The sequence below is a fragment of the Lathyrus oleraceus genome, chromosome 7, assembly GCF_024323335.1.
Source record: "Lathyrus oleraceus cultivar Zhongwan6 chromosome 7, CAAS_Psat_ZW6_1.0, whole genome shotgun sequence".
NCBI classification, from domain to species: Eukaryota; Viridiplantae; Streptophyta; class Magnoliopsida; order Fabales; family Fabaceae; genus Lathyrus; species Lathyrus oleraceus.
This window is the reverse complement of record NC_066585.1, coordinates 172,115,590-172,133,559: the sequence shown is the minus strand read 5'-3', so window position 1 is coordinate 172,133,559 and position 17,970 is coordinate 172,115,590. Positions and strand designations below refer to the sequence as shown.

The 17,970-nt window shown below is 34.1% G+C and overlaps 1 protein-coding gene across 1 annotated transcript; it reads right to left on the bottom strand.

The window, feature by feature from the left end:
• Positions 1-8,569: 8,569 nt before the first annotated feature.
• LOC127100957 (bifunctional riboflavin biosynthesis protein RIBA 1, chloroplastic) lies at positions 8,570-16,164 on the bottom strand. Its single transcript, XM_051038274.1, has 7 exons — positions 15,980-16,164; positions 15,229-15,583; positions 14,879-15,100; positions 14,165-14,487; positions 11,013-11,142; positions 9,424-9,720; positions 8,570-9,241 (listed from the first exon to the last, which is right to left on the bottom strand). The coding sequence occupies exons 1-7, from the start codon at positions 16,024-16,026 to the stop codon at positions 8,972-8,974; spliced, it is 1,644 nt and encodes a 547-aa protein (XP_050894231.1). The 5' UTR covers positions 16,027-16,164; the 3' UTR covers positions 8,570-8,971.
• Between the last annotated feature and the right edge of the window lie 1,806 nt (positions 16,165-17,970).

Sequence of the window (17,970 nt, the reverse complement as noted above, 5' to 3'; positions counted from 1 at the left end):
ATTAGGTTAACTTGCTTGACTTTTAGTTTAGGAAACACGAGTACTAGGCTAGCAAACTGGAATACAGTAACAGGTGATGTTCAAATCAATATTGATATATCATGCTGATAACTGTACAAACACAACAGAAGTAAGTGTGGTGTTTGATCTCTGCTGTGTCTTAGTACCAGAAGGACAGAACTAGGTGTTCTTCCATTCTAGGGTAATATAGTAGCAGATGTCGTGACAACTGTGAAAGCGTGCTTTAGTACAGGGTTTTTATTTGTATAACTGTCTTGCTGTATTAGTTACAATGTTGGATCAGATGTCATGACTTGGAGTAGAACATCTGAATTCTGACTACGCCAGAATTTCAATTGGTATCAGAGCAGGCATCCTGTCTGTTCTGGATGAGATCCATGGGTGATACTTTCTGGTATCTTGCAAGGAGTTATGTTAGTACTGATGCTGGAACCTGTGAAAGGTTCTGTAATTTCCCTGAATGGTCCCTTGAAGTAGGTGGATGGACTGTTCATGACGGGAATGGTGTGTACCTGTCTCTGGAGGTTGGCAATTGGCCTTTGTGTGGGACAGCTGTGCCAGGATTGAATCACATTCAAACTTGGTATGGTCTTGGAGGCTGATCTGGTGAAGTGTGTGTTCATAGGTTGAGTTGTATTATGATTTCCGCTGCATAATACCTGGCAAACCTCAAACTCTGATGTAGTTTCCCCTCATGTGGATGAAAGGTTGTTGAATAATTGATGAATACAGGCAAAAGCCACGTTGAATGTTAAGACATCACGTGCAACGTGACTGACTGCATATAGGGAATAGTCTTCATGCACTGGAACTGCTGTTTTGAAAAGAAACAATCAAGAGCTATAATAGGTATTCAAAGATAGTCTGAGATTTTGTTGGTGATTCTTTGACTGTTTCCTAGCAAATATTAATGAATCTTGACCAAGCATTTATTCCTACCGTTAATTCCTAAGCACGGGCTGGACTATTTAAAGGATGTAATAGCCCTCTTCTTCTCACAAGAGAAACACACCATTCCCTCTAAATCATGAGGTATGTTAAGGTTTGGGCAAACAGCGCCTGGATCTGGTTTTGTGAGGGGTTCTTTTACAAATGTTTAGCTAAAAAGGGGGAGAGAAATATAGTCCTGAGAATGTACCAGAAGCAAGTAAAATGTGGTAGCAAGCAGAAGTTGGCTTCAGGCACAGAAGTCACTAACTGGGCATATCACTTGTGTCTTGTGATCTGAGTTAAGAGGACAGTTGTGTCTTGTGATCTGAGTTACATTATCTATGTACTCATCATTACATATTCTTCTGGAAGCTCTAACCAGTGAAGGGAAGGATTCTGATGCAACTGATTCTTGTACCTCTACTTCCTCATGTACACCAACTTTGGTGTTTGTGATGGTGGAGACAATGACAGAGATGAAGAGCATACCCATATTGGGATGTATTGTCCAGTGTAATGTTTATTTGTTTTAGCTAAAATTTGCCGAAGGGGGAGATTGTTGATACCTTAGGATTGGTATTAATTTTGTAAAACAAATAATGTAATCATCTCTGTTGTTTTAATATGTTGGGTTGAAGAAGTTCAACATCTGGACCAACATGTCATGTACGATGTCACGACATCATGTCTGTGACATCGTACATGTGTAGAAAACCGAATTAATTAATTCAGTATATATTCTGGGATTAGTAAGGATATTTGGTGAATATCCTAACTCCCATGTGGAGGTCTTAAAGACTCAATCAGAATATATATAGGCTCCAAATATGGAGATATATATGGAGAGATTTTAGGATTGAAGACCTTGTTTGTAGCAGAATTTTTCTGCAGGCTTTGTAACAGCAAAGGAGAAGTTTGCTGCGATTTCTGAAGGCCCAAATCCAGTTGGGTGATTAGGTTATAAATAGCATATTGTAACCTAGTTTTTGTAAGCCTCTTAGAATGAAAAATTAGGGGTGTGTGTGTGAGGTAAACCCCCCAACCTGTGGGAAGGTTACCATGTGTTTCTCAGTGTTCAAAGCTGAGAGTATCTGTAACTCAAAGCCTGTAGGCAAGAGTTGTTTGTTCTTGAATGAAGTTGTGAAGCAAGTTCAAGTTGTTTAACATTACATTGTATTTGTAGTGATAGGAATGGAAACTGGAGGTTTCTATCTAGGAGTTCCTAGGTATAGATTGCATTGGGTAGGGATTAAGTGAAGAGTTGTAAACGGGGGAGTTTAACTCTGAATTAATACTGTTGATAGTGGATCTTCTTTCTGGCTTGGTATGCCCCCAGACGTAGGTCATGTTGGACTGAACTGGGTTAATAATTTCCTATGTTTGTTTACCTTCTGCATGCTATAATCCTGTCTACCATAACTCAGCTTGTATCTCAGTCTGCTTATCAAGTTAATAACAAACCTGATACATAGCCTTCTGTTTGAATGTCAATCAGAATGTTTTGACATTCATCATTGACAGCATATACTGAATAATAGGCATGTTGATCTCAGTTCAGTATGTAGTTAAGTCTGGTCTTCAAAAGGATAGGAGACCTGGCCAAAGGATCATAGTGAAACTGTCAAACTGGATGTCTTGACAGTTGTTCGTGTAGGTTGATACTGAAGTTGAGACTGGTTAGTCTTTTACAGTACAGCAAAGTTAGCACAGTCTGATAACAGAATCAGCATGAGGTATATGTTCAGGATGTCAAACTGAATGTTGTGACATTCACACCTGACAGCTTGTGCTAAATTGTAGGATAATTAGTTTTTCTGTTTCAGTATTTGTCTCAGGCTATTTTTTAGGAATACAACAGCTGAGCTAAAACCCAGGAAAATAACAACTAACCTACAATTAATGAACCTAACTATTAACCTATTTGTTAGCTCCCTAACATGTGGAAATTAGGTTAACTTGCTTGACTTTTAGTTTAGGAAACACGAGTACTAGGCCAGCAAACTGGAATACAGTAACAGGTGATGTTCAAATCAATATTGATATATCATGCTGATAACTGTACAAACACAACAGAAGTAAGTGTGGTGTTTGATCTCTGCTGTGTCTTAGTACTAGAAGGACAGAACTAGGTGTTCTTCCATTCTAGGGTAATATAGTAGCAGATGTCGTGACAACTGTGAAAGCGTGCTTTAGTACAGGGTTTTTATTTGTATAACTGTCTTGCTGTATTAGTTACAATGTTGGATCAGATGTCATGACTTGGAGTAGAACATCTGAATTCTGACTACGCCAGAATTTCACTTATCCAACCTAAGTCTAGGTCTAGGCATTAACCTATGATTCCATCTATCAAACCTTTCTCTTAAGTTGGCATTCTTATTCATGAGATAGTTTCTTATTCATTCACACATAGTTAATATTGGTTTATCTCTTGCCACTAATATAGTGTTATTAAATTCCTCGGATACATTATTCATAAGAACATCACATCTAGTATAAAAAGAAAATGCATGCTTACACCATGTGTTGGTATGTATGCTTGACAGCCACTCACAAGCTTTCACATTGAGCTCCTTCAATTCTTTCATCTTAGCATCCAAGGATTGGATATATGTGTCTTTTGCAGCAGCCATCATTAGGTCTCTGGTTTGTGTCCATCCACTAAACTTCTTTTTGAAATTGGCATATAAATGCCTAAGATAAAGTCTATGTTCTACCCTCTCAAACAATTCTTCAAAGACAGGGATCAAACCCTGCAAAGTTAGGGATGAAAACCAAAAACAATTAACATAGTTAGGTATGAAAACCAAAACATATTATATAATTAGGGATATGATCCAAAAAACATTACAGTTATGAAAGTACCTTTTGTTGGTCAGAGATGAAAACCCACCTCTTTTCTTGACCAATGTCCTCCAAAAGTAAGGCAAGAAATCACCTCCATGACTCCTTTATTTCAGTTTCACATACACCAAAAGCTATGAGATAATATTGGTCATTTGGATTTCTACCAACTGCAATAAGAAGAGTCCCTCCATACGTAGTCTTAAGGTGACATCCATCAACGTCAATGAATGGCCTACAAGATGTTGTGAAGCATTTCTTAAGCCCATCTAAGAAAAAATAAAAGCTTTTAAACCTTGGTTGTATTGTTGGTTCAACCCTTGTTAGATTAATTTTACAAGTGTTCTCAGAATTGACTGTCCTTAACTCTGTAGAGTATCTCCACAAAAGGTTGTGTTGTTTTACTGTATCACCTTAAATAAGAGCTTTGGCAATTTTTTTGGCCTCCAATGCCTTGCTCATAGTTATACCAACGGAGAAGTTAGTCCTAATCTTAGAGACAATATCACAAATCTTAACACCATCTAAAGATGTCATCCTAACCGCCACCATTTTTGCAACCCACTTAGAAGTGGCAGAACTATTATTCAATACTCTACCACATGTGTGTGTTCCAATCCATTTCTTCATTCTATACATGTGCTTATTCCCAACTTTACTTACAAGTGCTAAAAACCCACATTTGCCCTTGCAAATTACCCTTACTCTAACTTTGTCATTTTTCACATACTTTATTTGTCTCCCATTTAATACCAACCATTCAGTTACTGCTTCTTTAAATTCTTTTCAAGTGATACAAACTCCAATCCCACTTTGAATTTGTAATTCTTGTCCAAATCATGCATCTTAAACCTTGGATATTTTGGTTCCTTCTCCCCATCAGAAGCATCAGGGTCACTACTACCAAATTCATCACTAGCATAATTGATGATCATCTCATTATCCACACCACTACATGACCCCACATTATCAACACCAATTGGTACCTTCTTTGGAGTATGCTTGTGCTTCCTTGCTGCAACTTTTATCCTACCTCTTTTGCCTTTTTCTTCAACTTGATTTTCAATAAAATCAAAGCAATCGTCCAACCCAAGAGCCCTCTCATCCTCACTATCATCAAATGATAAATCATCACTTTCAAAGTCACTATCCTTACCGTCCTCTGTGTCTTCAACCTGTTTAACACCACCAACATTAGCTTCTTCAACATGTTCAACACCACCAACATTGTCTTCTTTAACCTGTTTAACATCACCAACATTGTCTTCTTGAACCTATTCAACACCACCAGCACTGTCTTCTTGAAAATCACCTACATCAACTTCTTATGGATTGCCTTTACCTTTATGTTCAACATCACTATCACTAACCATTACCATGGCATATTGATATACCTTATTAGCATCACTATCACTAACCATTCTAATATACTTATCAGCATCGCTGTTATACCACCATAGCCAATACTCTTAATGCTCAAGCTCAGTTAACTCTTTCACGATACAAGTTGCTTCAAATAAGCTCCACCTATTTGGATCTATTTCTACTACATGCTCATTTCCCCTTGTGTAATATACTAAGCAGTCAAGTTTCAAGAAGACACAATGAACAGAGTTGACTCACTGATAGAAGGAAGAAAGAAGATATTATAGATGAGATTAAGTTCCAGAGATGCGATTGTGTGATACTGGGTCATGAAATTAGCATTTCGTTATCTTCGTTGCTTCGTCTCCTCCCTCCCACAACCTGAGTTTCTTTTTCCTTCCAACAAACAAAACCCTAATTTACAGGGACTAAAAGAAAAAGATATTTTCTAATCAACATTGCATTTTTAGTGGGAAATAAAAGAATATCCACGTATGTAAGTTATTGAATATAAAACAGATATAAAACAATTTCACGCGTGCGCCGTTTGCCAAGTCACATTTTTTTAACAGAAATCTAATTCCAGAGACTAACGTCAACACAAAATTGAGATACAAGACTCAGACTAATATATATATATATATATATATATATATATATATATATATATATATATATATATATATATATATATAAACTAAATTCAAAAACTCACTAATTTACCGGGACCAAAAAACTATTTAATCCTAAACGTTAATATAAAAAATTATAGGACAAAGTTGTCATTAAGAAACTAAAATACCTTAAATAATAAATATGTAATCATAAAAATGTTGTTAGCACGTACAATTTCCATACATAAGAAAAACTTTATCTGTCACTATTTTTTTTCATTAAAAAATTATAATATATTGATTTTTGTTTGTTATAAAAATAAAACACTAAGAAGTAAATTAAAATAAATGTTTTTTTTATAATTATCAACATAAAAATAAAAATATCTTAATTATCATATAGTTTTGGTGTCTTGCGTTATACATAGTCATTGTATCATAGTTATTCTTAGATAGGGGTGTTTAAGACCGAATCAACTCAATAGAAAATCCTAAATCAAATCAAACCAAATTAAAACCGTAAAAAAATAGTATTTGATTCGGATGTATTTGAATCATTTTTTTAATAAAATCATATGGTTCAATTTGGTTTATGATTTGTATTTTGTAAACTAAACTAAACCAAATCAAACCGCATTAGAAACAATCAAAATTTCACTTATCTCACATTCAACTCAAAATCCAAATCTTTTATGTTTTAACCTTACAATTACAAACGATTTTCTTTTACTCACATTTAGAGTTTCAGTTTCAACCTTCTCAAATCTTTCTTGATAGTATCGCACATTCTTCTCATCTTCTTTGTGATGTACATCTCGTCTCTTCTACTATAATCTCTCATATTTTATGTTCTTTCTTTTTTATCTTTTTATTTTTATGCTTCTATTCTTTATTCCGGTTACGTTTTTATCGCACATTTCTTTTCTAATCTCGCATCTTTTTTGTTATTTATCTTTTATCTTCACCAATCTCTCTTCTCATTTATTTTTTTCGGTTTTATATAATGTTTTTTATTGTTTTAAGATGTTACTTTATGTTTTTTATTTTATTTTTGTCTAATCTATTTTTTATATATTGAATGAGAAGTTTTTGTATAAATATGATGAGTTTTATTGTTATTTGGTAATGAATGAATGACTAAACACAAAGTTACGTTGTTCTTTATAGATGTATGTATGGCTCAATAAAAATCTTATAAAAAACTGAATCAACCGAACCAACCCAAACCACATTGGTTTTATTAGATTTTATCTCTAAAAGTGAACCGAATCACTTTTTTTCTCTTGCAGTTCGGATGATTTTTAATATCAAAATTGTTCAAACAGCACCACAAACAACCCTATTCCTAGGTGATATTTAGACATAATTAAAAAAGAAAGTCAAACACTTGTAATAATTTAACATTTATAATTAAGTGATATTGTAAAATTAAATATGTATATAAAATGATTATAATATTATTATTATTATTATTATTATTATTATTATTATTATTATTATTATTATTATTTTACACTTCAAAATTCTTAACTAAAACAGAAGAGTCATTAAACAAATATTTGGCACATACACAAAAAAATATTTATTTTTCACTGGATAATTAGATAAATTTAATATTCTTAAATTTTTAAATAAAAATAAGAATAATTGTAAAATAGTTATTTGAGTGTATCATAAAATTATACATATTTGACAAATATCTCTAAAAATTTAATTAAAATTAAATATATTTAAACAATAATGAGAATAATTATAATTTACAAATTATTTTTTTACACTTCAAAATTGTATTATTGACTCACTTATTTTTAAATGAATTATTATTAATCAATTTGGTTATTTTAACAATAATTTACACGAGAAAAAACATTCTACATTCAATCCATTAAAAAAGATATACAATACATATAATTTTTATCATAGCCAACATATACATAAAAAAAATCATAGTGAACATATTTTTGACCAAGTACATGGTAAAAATACCTTTATCATTGATTAATACAAAATAAAGATAGGATAATTAATTGTCATCAATAATTCTAAAGAAAATAATATATATATATATATATATATATATATATATATATATATATATATATATATATATATATAAAAGAACAAATACTTATCATCATTGGTACATAAAGATAAAAGACACTAATTATTATAAATTCACGGGATAATATTTATCACTAATAAAAATATTGTACGAGCCAAATTTTAATCACTAACAAATACATTAATAAATACAAAATAGTTATTTATCATTTATTCACACAAAAATGTGAGATAAAATTGGCCCTGATTATAATTATAAATATAGTATGAAATAAGATTTTTGTTCTTATTTGAAAAAAAACAAAATTTTGAACCATTAAATTTGCAAAATTTAATCTAAATACTGAGAAACATATTTAAAACAAAATCATATTAAATATAATTATTCTGTTTAATTATATTGAAAGTACATAATCATTTGATAAAAAAAATGATTAATATTATTTAATTTCAAATATATCAATTAAAATATATATTATATTTATTTAATTAATAAATATTATACAATATATTACAAAGATTAACAACATTATTTACAATACCAGCACAGGTGTTTGTCTAGTTTTTTCGACTAAGATTTTGCTTCAATTATAGATTATAAAATTTTAATACTGGTACATCCTAATCACGCATTCCCAATGACAGCTATCAGAAATCAATTCCCAATCAAATATTTAACTCCATTTAAGAAATTAATATTATTAAATAATCTACAACTTACCATTCAACAAAAATTCACGGAAGATATCTAATTTATACCAAAAATAAATAATAAGAAAACCCTTAATCACTTATCCAATTACAAGATACCTCCACAAAAATACCCACCAACTCTTGTATGATGAAATGAAACCATACAAAAGCAGAACCTCTAGTTTTCTACAAAAGAAAGCAAGAAAAGTTAACCTCAAATTTGTCTAGGCCCATCGCATGACCCTATATGAAGTTTCAAATGACCTTTATAGCCAGACAGAAGACAAATCATGCAAATGAATTGAAAAAAAAAATCACAAGTAGAAGCAGGACACTTCTATCTTCATATATCCATCTGAATCAGTGCAAGAAATTTACACTTCCCTTCTTCTGTTGCATGCTGCGTATCTTAGAGAGAGAGAGAGAGAAAAAAAACAGCAGGTCTATGAGCCAGGGGCAGCATTGGAATCATCAACACTACCGGCATTACCATTTCCATTGTCACTATGATTCAATTTGCTGTAAAATTCCAAGCCATAGGCGTGCCCCATTTTCAAACGTTTGGTTTCCAAATATCTCCTGTTTTCTTTAGTGATAAGTGACAACAATGGGATCCTACCGGAAATTGACAAACCATAACCTTTGAGCCCAACATATTTTGCCGGATTGTTTGTCATCAGCTTCATAGAACGAACACCCAAGTCCCTCAATATCTGCAATTACAATTTCAGATTCCAACCTTTGAGTGAATGCAACCAACTAAAACATCTAGTTCGGTTACCAGAGAATTTCCATAATAATCATGTAAATCACTATGAATTTAATATACAGTAAAATAATTGAGTATAATAAGATGTTCAATATTCAAGTAACTAATGATTTATATTAGAATTACCTGTGCACCAATTCCATACTCTCTTGAGTCAACTGGCAATCCCAACTCCTCATTGGCTTCTACGGTATCCCTTCCCTCATCCTGTAGGTTATAAGCACGAAGCTTGTGGCCTAATCCAATACCCCTTCCTTCATGTCCACGAAGATATACTAACACGCCTCTACCAGCAGCCTCAATCTGTTGCATTGCAAGAGCAAGCTGATTTCCACAGTCACATCTAGCAGATCCAAATATGTCTCCAGTGAGACACTCTGAGTGTACCCTCACAAGAACATCACATCCATCCCCAATGTCACCCTGGTAAAAAAGAAAAGTCCAACTATAACATAGGCTAAAATGTTGTATTGAATCATGCAATGTACAAATTTAAATTGGAATAGCTCTCCAAATGGCAAATCCTTCAGGCAAAATGTTAAATGTTGCAAAAAGATATATACATCAATTTCACTGAAGGAAAAACACACACTGATAATGTCAGTAATATGATAATAAGGTCAGGATGATAATTCAATTAAATACTGGGGAACACATTCAAATCTGGAGAAGTGACTTGATCCCTGGGACTGCCCAAGACTTCACTCAATCTTGCGTGAGCATTACAGCAAACTAAACTCAAAGTTTACCTATTAGTGGACCATGGATCAAGAAGCTCTTTACCTTTTTCTTTTTCCATTTTGAAAAAATCATGGATTTTCATCTGCCTGCTCAGGCATTCTATATCATATTTATTTTGCTGAAGCCAAAATATTTTGGATCAGAATTGTACAAAGCCATTAGGACCACTATGCAGAATTTCAAGCTATCTCATTGGCAAGTTTTTCAGGAATTATCGCTTTCGTAGTTGGCAGACTAATTTTATGTAGCTTGACATCTTAGGGTCGGTTCGGTCGGTTCAACCTAGGGAAGGGGATGGATTTTAATGGAACAAGTGTAAATTACATTTTTACCATTCGAATAAAAAAATCTAATTAAATAAAGGGGTGTACAAGTCCAAAATTGCAACAAATTTTCTCTCCCCTCCAAATCCCCCATTTTGTAAGAGAGCTGGGATTTGGTTAGGAGAGACTTTGATCCCTTCCCCTTCCCTCCATTCCTCTCAAACCAAACATAACCATAAGGAAGCCATTTCTTTTATGCCAATAGCTTAAGCATCTGTTCGCAAGGTACTGATTTCAAAACATGGTATACATTGGAATATTGTGAATTCAAAACATAGGATTGAACTCAAGTATGGAAAACAGCAGCATCAATGTGACTCAGAAAATTTTTCTAAAATAAATAAATTATACCCCATTATATTTAGTTTTTTAAATTCTAACAGCTACAAACAAATGTAACAATAGGCCATTATCAATATATTATTCCTAAAAAAGGTGGGATTGAAGAATATAAAATAATGCACTAATGCAGAGCTGAATGCTTAACATAGAAGTGCTGATTGAGCAAAATCATACTGCTCTACTATATTGGTATCCTTCTCATGCTTACATTTTTCTTTTCGATTTAGTAAAAATCAAAGTCAAACTATCAGAACTTCATTTGTATTGCCTTCCGTGTACATAAATCTATATAAACTCAAGATTTCTCACCTTTACCATCGCAATATGCTCCATCCCGTCTAAAAGTGACCTATAACAGTTAGCTGTGAATGGCCCCCACATTGTGGGTATTAGTGCAGCACCAGCACGTTCCACTAATTTATCTCTCTTTCTTCTATACCTGCCAGACTAATAGGTCTTAATCTCCTTGACGAGTAGCCAAAAAAGCAACAAAAGTATCCAGGAAGGAGGTAAGGAACAAAAAAAATAGAAGTGTGAAAAAGGCAGAATAACCATAGAAATTTTTAAGGTGCTTATAGGAGTTTTTGTTTATTAGTTGCGATGCAGGGGAATTTAATGGAAGATAAGCAAAATAGGATTTCAATTTTTTGTAATGGTAATTGAAAATACATAGAGTGAAATGCACAAAATAGAAAGAAAACAAACTTACCGCATAAGCAATCATTAAAATTGACTGATAGCAACCACTAAAACTGACTCATTTGAACATTTCACATTGCTAAGAAAAATATATAAATGAAGAAAAAATAAGATTTTTATGAACTTATCCTTATAAAGTATCAGAGTAATCATCATTACCATAAATCAATACTAAAAAATATTGACCGGAGAATGATGAAACTAATATTAATATTAATTAGAGAGTACGATTAAAAAACAAGTAATTAATATTTTCTTGAAACTTCAAAGTGTCTGAGTTACTCATTGTGAGAGGGAGAAAACATTATTTATTTTAATTATATTACAGTTATGCCAACATAGAATATTAGTATTGGTTATGAATGTAAGAGTCAAGAGGAGAGCAAAGAGAAGATACAACAAGTGGGCTCCACGGATCAAGAGGTGATATTTGAAGGGTGAAAAACAAAAGATTTTCCAACACATAAACTTTGAGGGAGACTTTGGATAAGTCCAAGAAAGTGCAAATGATATGTGGGACAAGATGGCACAAGAGATAAAAAAAGTAGCAAAAGCGACGCTAGGAGAATCAAGAGGTTTTGGACCTAGGGGTAAAGAATCGTGGTGGTAGAATGAAAGGGATCCGAGTAAAAATTAATGTTTTAAAAAATAAATGTCAAATGAATGGAAAAGATGCACATTAATTCTCATCTATAAGAACAAACGGGTTATACAAAAGTGTGTAAATTATAGAGGCATTAAACTTATGAGTCATACCATGAAGTTATGGAAAAGAATGGTCGAGCAGAGACTAAGAAAAGAGACTCAAGTTAGTAATAATCAATTTGGTTTTATGCCTAGGAGGTCGACAATGAAGCGATTTATCTATTATGGCGTGTGAAGGAGAGGTATTGAATGAATCAACAAGACTTGCACTTAATTTTCATCGACTTGGAGAAGGCATATGATAGAGTGTCAAGAGAGATTTTGTAGAAAGTCAATAAAAGGGTTAGGATTGCCTACATTTGAGCTATCTGAGATATGTATGAGGGGGTCTCGACTAGTGTGAGGATACAAGGTGGAGAGACGAACGGGTTTTCTATAACAATAGGATTGCAAAAAGTTTCAACTCTAAACCTATACCGTTTTACTTTAGTTTTAGATGTACTGACGGAACACATCCAAGAGACCGAGATGTATATTTTTTTGCAGATTATATAGTTCTATTTGGAGAGTCAAGGAAGGAGTTAAATGAGAGGTTGAAGACTTGGAGATAAACCTTAGAAACATATGATTTTTGCCTAAGCAAAAGTAAGACAGGGTATATGGAGTGTAAGTTTAGCAAAAGGAGAAATGTTTATAATCTAGACGTGAAAGTTGAAGACCATATCATACCACAGATTATCCGGTTTAAATATCTTAGGTCCATAGTTCAAAATGAAGGAGAAATAGAATGAGACGTAAACAATTAAATTTAAGTTGGGTGGTTGAAATGGAGGAGTGTTTCGGGAGTTTTATATGACACGAAAGTACCACTCAAACATAAGGCAAATTTATCTGACAACCGTAGAACTAGCGATGTTGTACAGGACACACCATTGGACGGTAAAGAACCAATACAAAATAAAATAGGTATAACAGAGATTAGGATGTTGCGATTGATGTGTGATAAGACTAGACGAGATAAGATTAGAAATAACAACATTAGAGAGAGTTGTGGTAGAGAGAAGAAAGCATGTGGATTCTGTTGTAAGTAGAATAGATCTGATGAAAGGTAGTCAAACAACTAAAGATAGGGGAAGATCTAGAAAAATCATAAGAGAAACTATTAGGAAAAATCTTGAGATTAACTAGTCGGATAGAAATATGATTTTTGATAAACATTACAGCGTTGTTTGATCAATGTAGTCAACCTCACTTAGTGGGACAAAACTTGGTTGTTATAGTATATTAAAGTTAAATTAGAACAATGAAATAATTGAAACTGTCGAATGACTCGTTTTTTCATTAATGTTTCCCTTAAGACCTAGAACCTCCTTACTTTAGGAAGAGAGAAAAAGGCAAATTGGTATAAAAATCAAAAGAGACGCATGGACCATCTTTTTAGTCCATTCATTTTATTAGAGGTTCACTCCATTTCCTCAATTGCATGCTTATAATAGATGGGGTATTTATTTGCTCATGGTTGATGTTAAGAAATGTGGTTAGGCCTAATTCAACCCTACAAAACCGGTTGGTATAGTGAAAATTGCCCCCACTTATAAACACATGTTCAGGATATATTGTCCTATGTGGGACTCTTAACACACACCCTCACGCCCAGGATTGAATGTCTGAAGCGTGGAAATAAATGGTGAGTGGCCCTGATAGCGGAAACCATAATAGGTGGTCCATCGAATTTTAAACGAGCCTCTGATACCATGTTAAGAAATGTGGTTGGGTCTAACTCAACCCTACAAAACCGGTTGGTAGAGTGAAGACTACCTCCACTTATAAACACATGTTCAGGTCATATATTATCCGATGTGGGACTCTTAACAGTTGAAAACATTGATCATATTTTGGTTCAGTTGCTTCAACTCTCTATTAATATTAATCTAAAAATGTCATCTTTGTATTCTTCTATTGTATTTCATGAAAGGGAAGGAGGGGTCAGGACCCATGCCAACCCTCCCCTTAGATCCGTCCCGGGTTGTAACTGAAAATAAAATATGAACATAATCGACAACATAAAATTCAAACAATGTATTTTACTACATCTTTCACAAAATGCTACCACATACCTTATCAAGTCAGCAATAGATATAACTTTCAAATTTTCACGCTCAGCAAATTGGCGAAGCTTAGGTAATCTAGCCATGGAACCATCATCATCCACAACCTCGCATAGAACTGCGACAGGATCCAAACCAGCAAGTACTGCCAGATCAACTGAAGCTTCCGTATGTCCAGCTCTCTTCAGGATACCACCCTCCCTGTATTTTAGTGGGAAAATATGGCCTGGGCGGTTGAAATCACTTGGTTTTGAATCTTTGGATGCAAGGGCCAAAACTGTGGTTGCCCTATCCTGAGCTGACACCCCTGTGGAGGTACCATGTTTCGCATCCTACAAATGTCATGTAAAAAGTTGATACATAGCATATTGCTTAGATAAATTCCTGAATTACATAGAGAAAATCAATCTACCACAATAATAGTTTATCAAATTTCAATAACTTTTTATGACAGGATATTATTCTAGCATATAATAAGTATATGTCCGTTCAATCCTGGGAGACAGGAGATACTAAATGCAACAAAGTGAAGTAGCACTGAATTTTTGTCAAACTTAATGCCTACAGAAGTGAAGCTGAGATGAGATAAATTATTACCTAAAGCAGACCATATTATAAGGTGGGTATATATAGTTTTTAGAAGATGTAACAATGGAAGGCCATGATCAGATAGATACAGAAGTAACTCCAGATATAAATATGTACGCACCAAATTGTACATACCACAGTCACAGTGAATGCTGTGCGGAGTTTCTCATCATTATCCTGACTGTTGACCATTAAAGGAAGCTCTAATCTTTCTAGATCTTCCTCTTTCATGCTTATACAAACAATACCAGTTCCGTGCTTCACAATAAAAGCCATGGCCTCAGGTGTTGCCAACTGTGCTGCCATTATTAGGTCCCCTTCATTTTCTCTATCCTCATCATCTACAACCACTACCATCTGAAATACTAATGTCAATTAATAACAAAAAGCTAAGTGGCGGCAACATAAAACCAAAACTTCTAACAATACAAGCCTTCCTTGCATTAACAGTTAAAAGAATACCCATAGAGACAGAGAGTAACAACCTTTCCATTACGAATGTCTTCAATGGCCTCGGGAATGGAAGCAAAACCTTTTGTCGGACTGTCCGAATCAAAGTCATCGTTGTCATCAGCAAAACCACTGCCTGTTAAAGCTGTGTCTACTCCCAGTATTCCAAGTGCTACTGGGTCGGGTTGTGCGGATTCAACACCAACCATATCTTCGTTTTTTAAGTCTCCTCCTCCAGAGGTCAATGCAGCTTTAATTCTACTTACAGCATTGAGACATGAAGGGAATTTAGAGCTTAGCCGAACAAATGCCAAATCTGAGCCACGCACATGTAGCTTAGATGAATTTATACTGCTCAGCTGATTGAACAATTTGAAATTTCTGCATGACCTATATTGAACAGAAGAGGAGACAAAAGCTACAATTAGTAAAAGATAATTAAGTCAATAAGATAATTACATACTCAACTCAATTGATTGAAGAAATTTATAGCTCTGTTCATTAAATAAGCTAAAAAAATTTAAAATATGCAATCCACCACAAGTGAAAATTATGACAATATGGATTAATTTTCAGTAACATTGACTACAATTAGGTTTAAGCTTGAGTAAGATAGAACCTAACAAAGCGGTTTCATCAAAACTAAAGATAAATCCTTATATTTTTTACACGCCATAACATAATTTCTGTAAGGAAATATAATTGTATGAAAATGGTTGGTTCGAGAAACGATAATGAATAATAGTGTGGCGTGACATGAAGAGAAATTGAGAGGGTGAAACTGACCGTGGACGCGAGAGAGAGGGTGTGGAGAGATTGAGAGAAGAAGCCATAGTTTGGTGGTTAGGGTTTCAGCGAAACTGATTTATTGGGTCTTGGAGTAATTTGGTTGGTGGTGCATTCTGTGTTGGATTGGGTGGGATGAGAGGAATAAAGACTCGTCAAAGATGATGACGTTTACTGCTGTCATAATCGGAAATAAAAAAGTTAACAGAACAAAATAGATGCAATTTCTTTTTGGTACTACCAATTATATTAGAATTTAGTTTTACTACTTTTACTTCTAATTTGATAATTTTAAATGATTGGTCTCTCTATTATAAAATTAACTATTTTTTAATTTTGATGGTCTTTGAATTTTTGTGATTCTTATTCAATTTTGTTTGTGTCTTCTTCATTTATGATGTGACACTTTAACTATAGTGTCATGCTAACAAGTCACGTTATTTTTAATTAAATCGTTAATTTATTTAAAAATACATTTAATAAATGTTTTTCATATTTATCAATTTATATAAGATTACTAAATTCTGAAAAGAAAAAAAAAACATTCTTCATTCATATCTCCAGGTTACCTTCATATCTACTCAAGAACTTTAATCCCCTTTTGTTTATCTCTTCTTAATCCCACAAGATTGTGTTTATCATCTTCACTAATCCATAAACAATTTCATCATTTTCATCTTCAGAAACTCGAAAAACACAAATCAAAACAAGAAGAGTCAAATCTGAATTCGTTGTTTCATAGATTCCTTAAGAAAATTTCTCACAATGTAAGTTTCCTTCTCAGCGACGTCCAAACGCTTTTTGTTGTGATTTTGGCGACAAATCCCGCCTCTATCCATTTTGTGAAGTAATGTACTCCCACTATCAGGAATTTTAGGGGAAATTGGCCTAAGATGTCCACCCCCACTAGTAGAAAGGCTAAGGTGATGTCATTGACTGAAGAAGTTCGGTGGGGGCATGATGAAGGTTAGTGTTCCTCTGACATTTGTCACACTTATTGATGAAGGAGATGTTATCCTTCACTAGAGTATGCCAATAGTATCCCTCCCTTAACAGTTTATGGGTGAGGGCTTTTCCACCAATGTGACTGTTGCAGACTCCTTTGTGTACTTTAATAAACACTAGGACGGTTTCATGCTTGCCAGACATTATAGCATTGGAGAAGCTCTCCCAAATTTGTAAAATTTTCCTAAGAGAAGGGTGTATTTAGCAGCCTAATTTCGTATTCTCCTTGCTTCCTCTTTGTCCTTTAGGATTTCGTCCTCCTGCAGGTAACACATTATGGACGACATCCAGCTAGACTCAGGAATAACTTCCAGCGAGTAAACCTCGCTCACCTCGATATTAGGGGAGGCGAGAGTCTCTTAGATCACTATTATATTAAACTCAAACTTCAAGGCTTACTCGATGAGTATGTTGTCGGGTCCTTATAAGATTATCCTAGTGTCACTCCCCTTTACGTTGGAGGTGTCGTCAATTGATAGCGCCCACTCTAGGGGTGTGTCCTCATCCACGGGAGAGTTGAACTCTATCACAAAATCTTCCAGGGCTTGGGACTTGATGCTTCCTCTTGGGACATACTAGATATCATATTCTAAGAGTTCTATTGCTCAAGACACCATCCTTTTCACCAAATTTGGCTTATTCAGGACCTGTCAAACAAGATAATTAGTTTTAATAAGGATTATGTGACCCTGAAAATAAAGTCTTATTTTCCTCGTCACGATAACGATGGTCACCGCCAACTTCTCTATCTTCAGATAACGTGTTTTGACACCCCTGAACACTTTGCTTACGAATATATAGGCTTATTTGGCCTTATTTGTCTCCTTAACGAGCTTTAAGCTCATCGCTTGATTTGTGATCGAGAGGTAGAGGAGTAATGGTGACCTCTCCCTTGGGTGTGTGAGAATGGGAGGTGATGTGAGGAAGGGTTTTACCTTCGAGAATTCCTCATCACATTTTATTATCAGTTGGAATCTCTCTTTTTC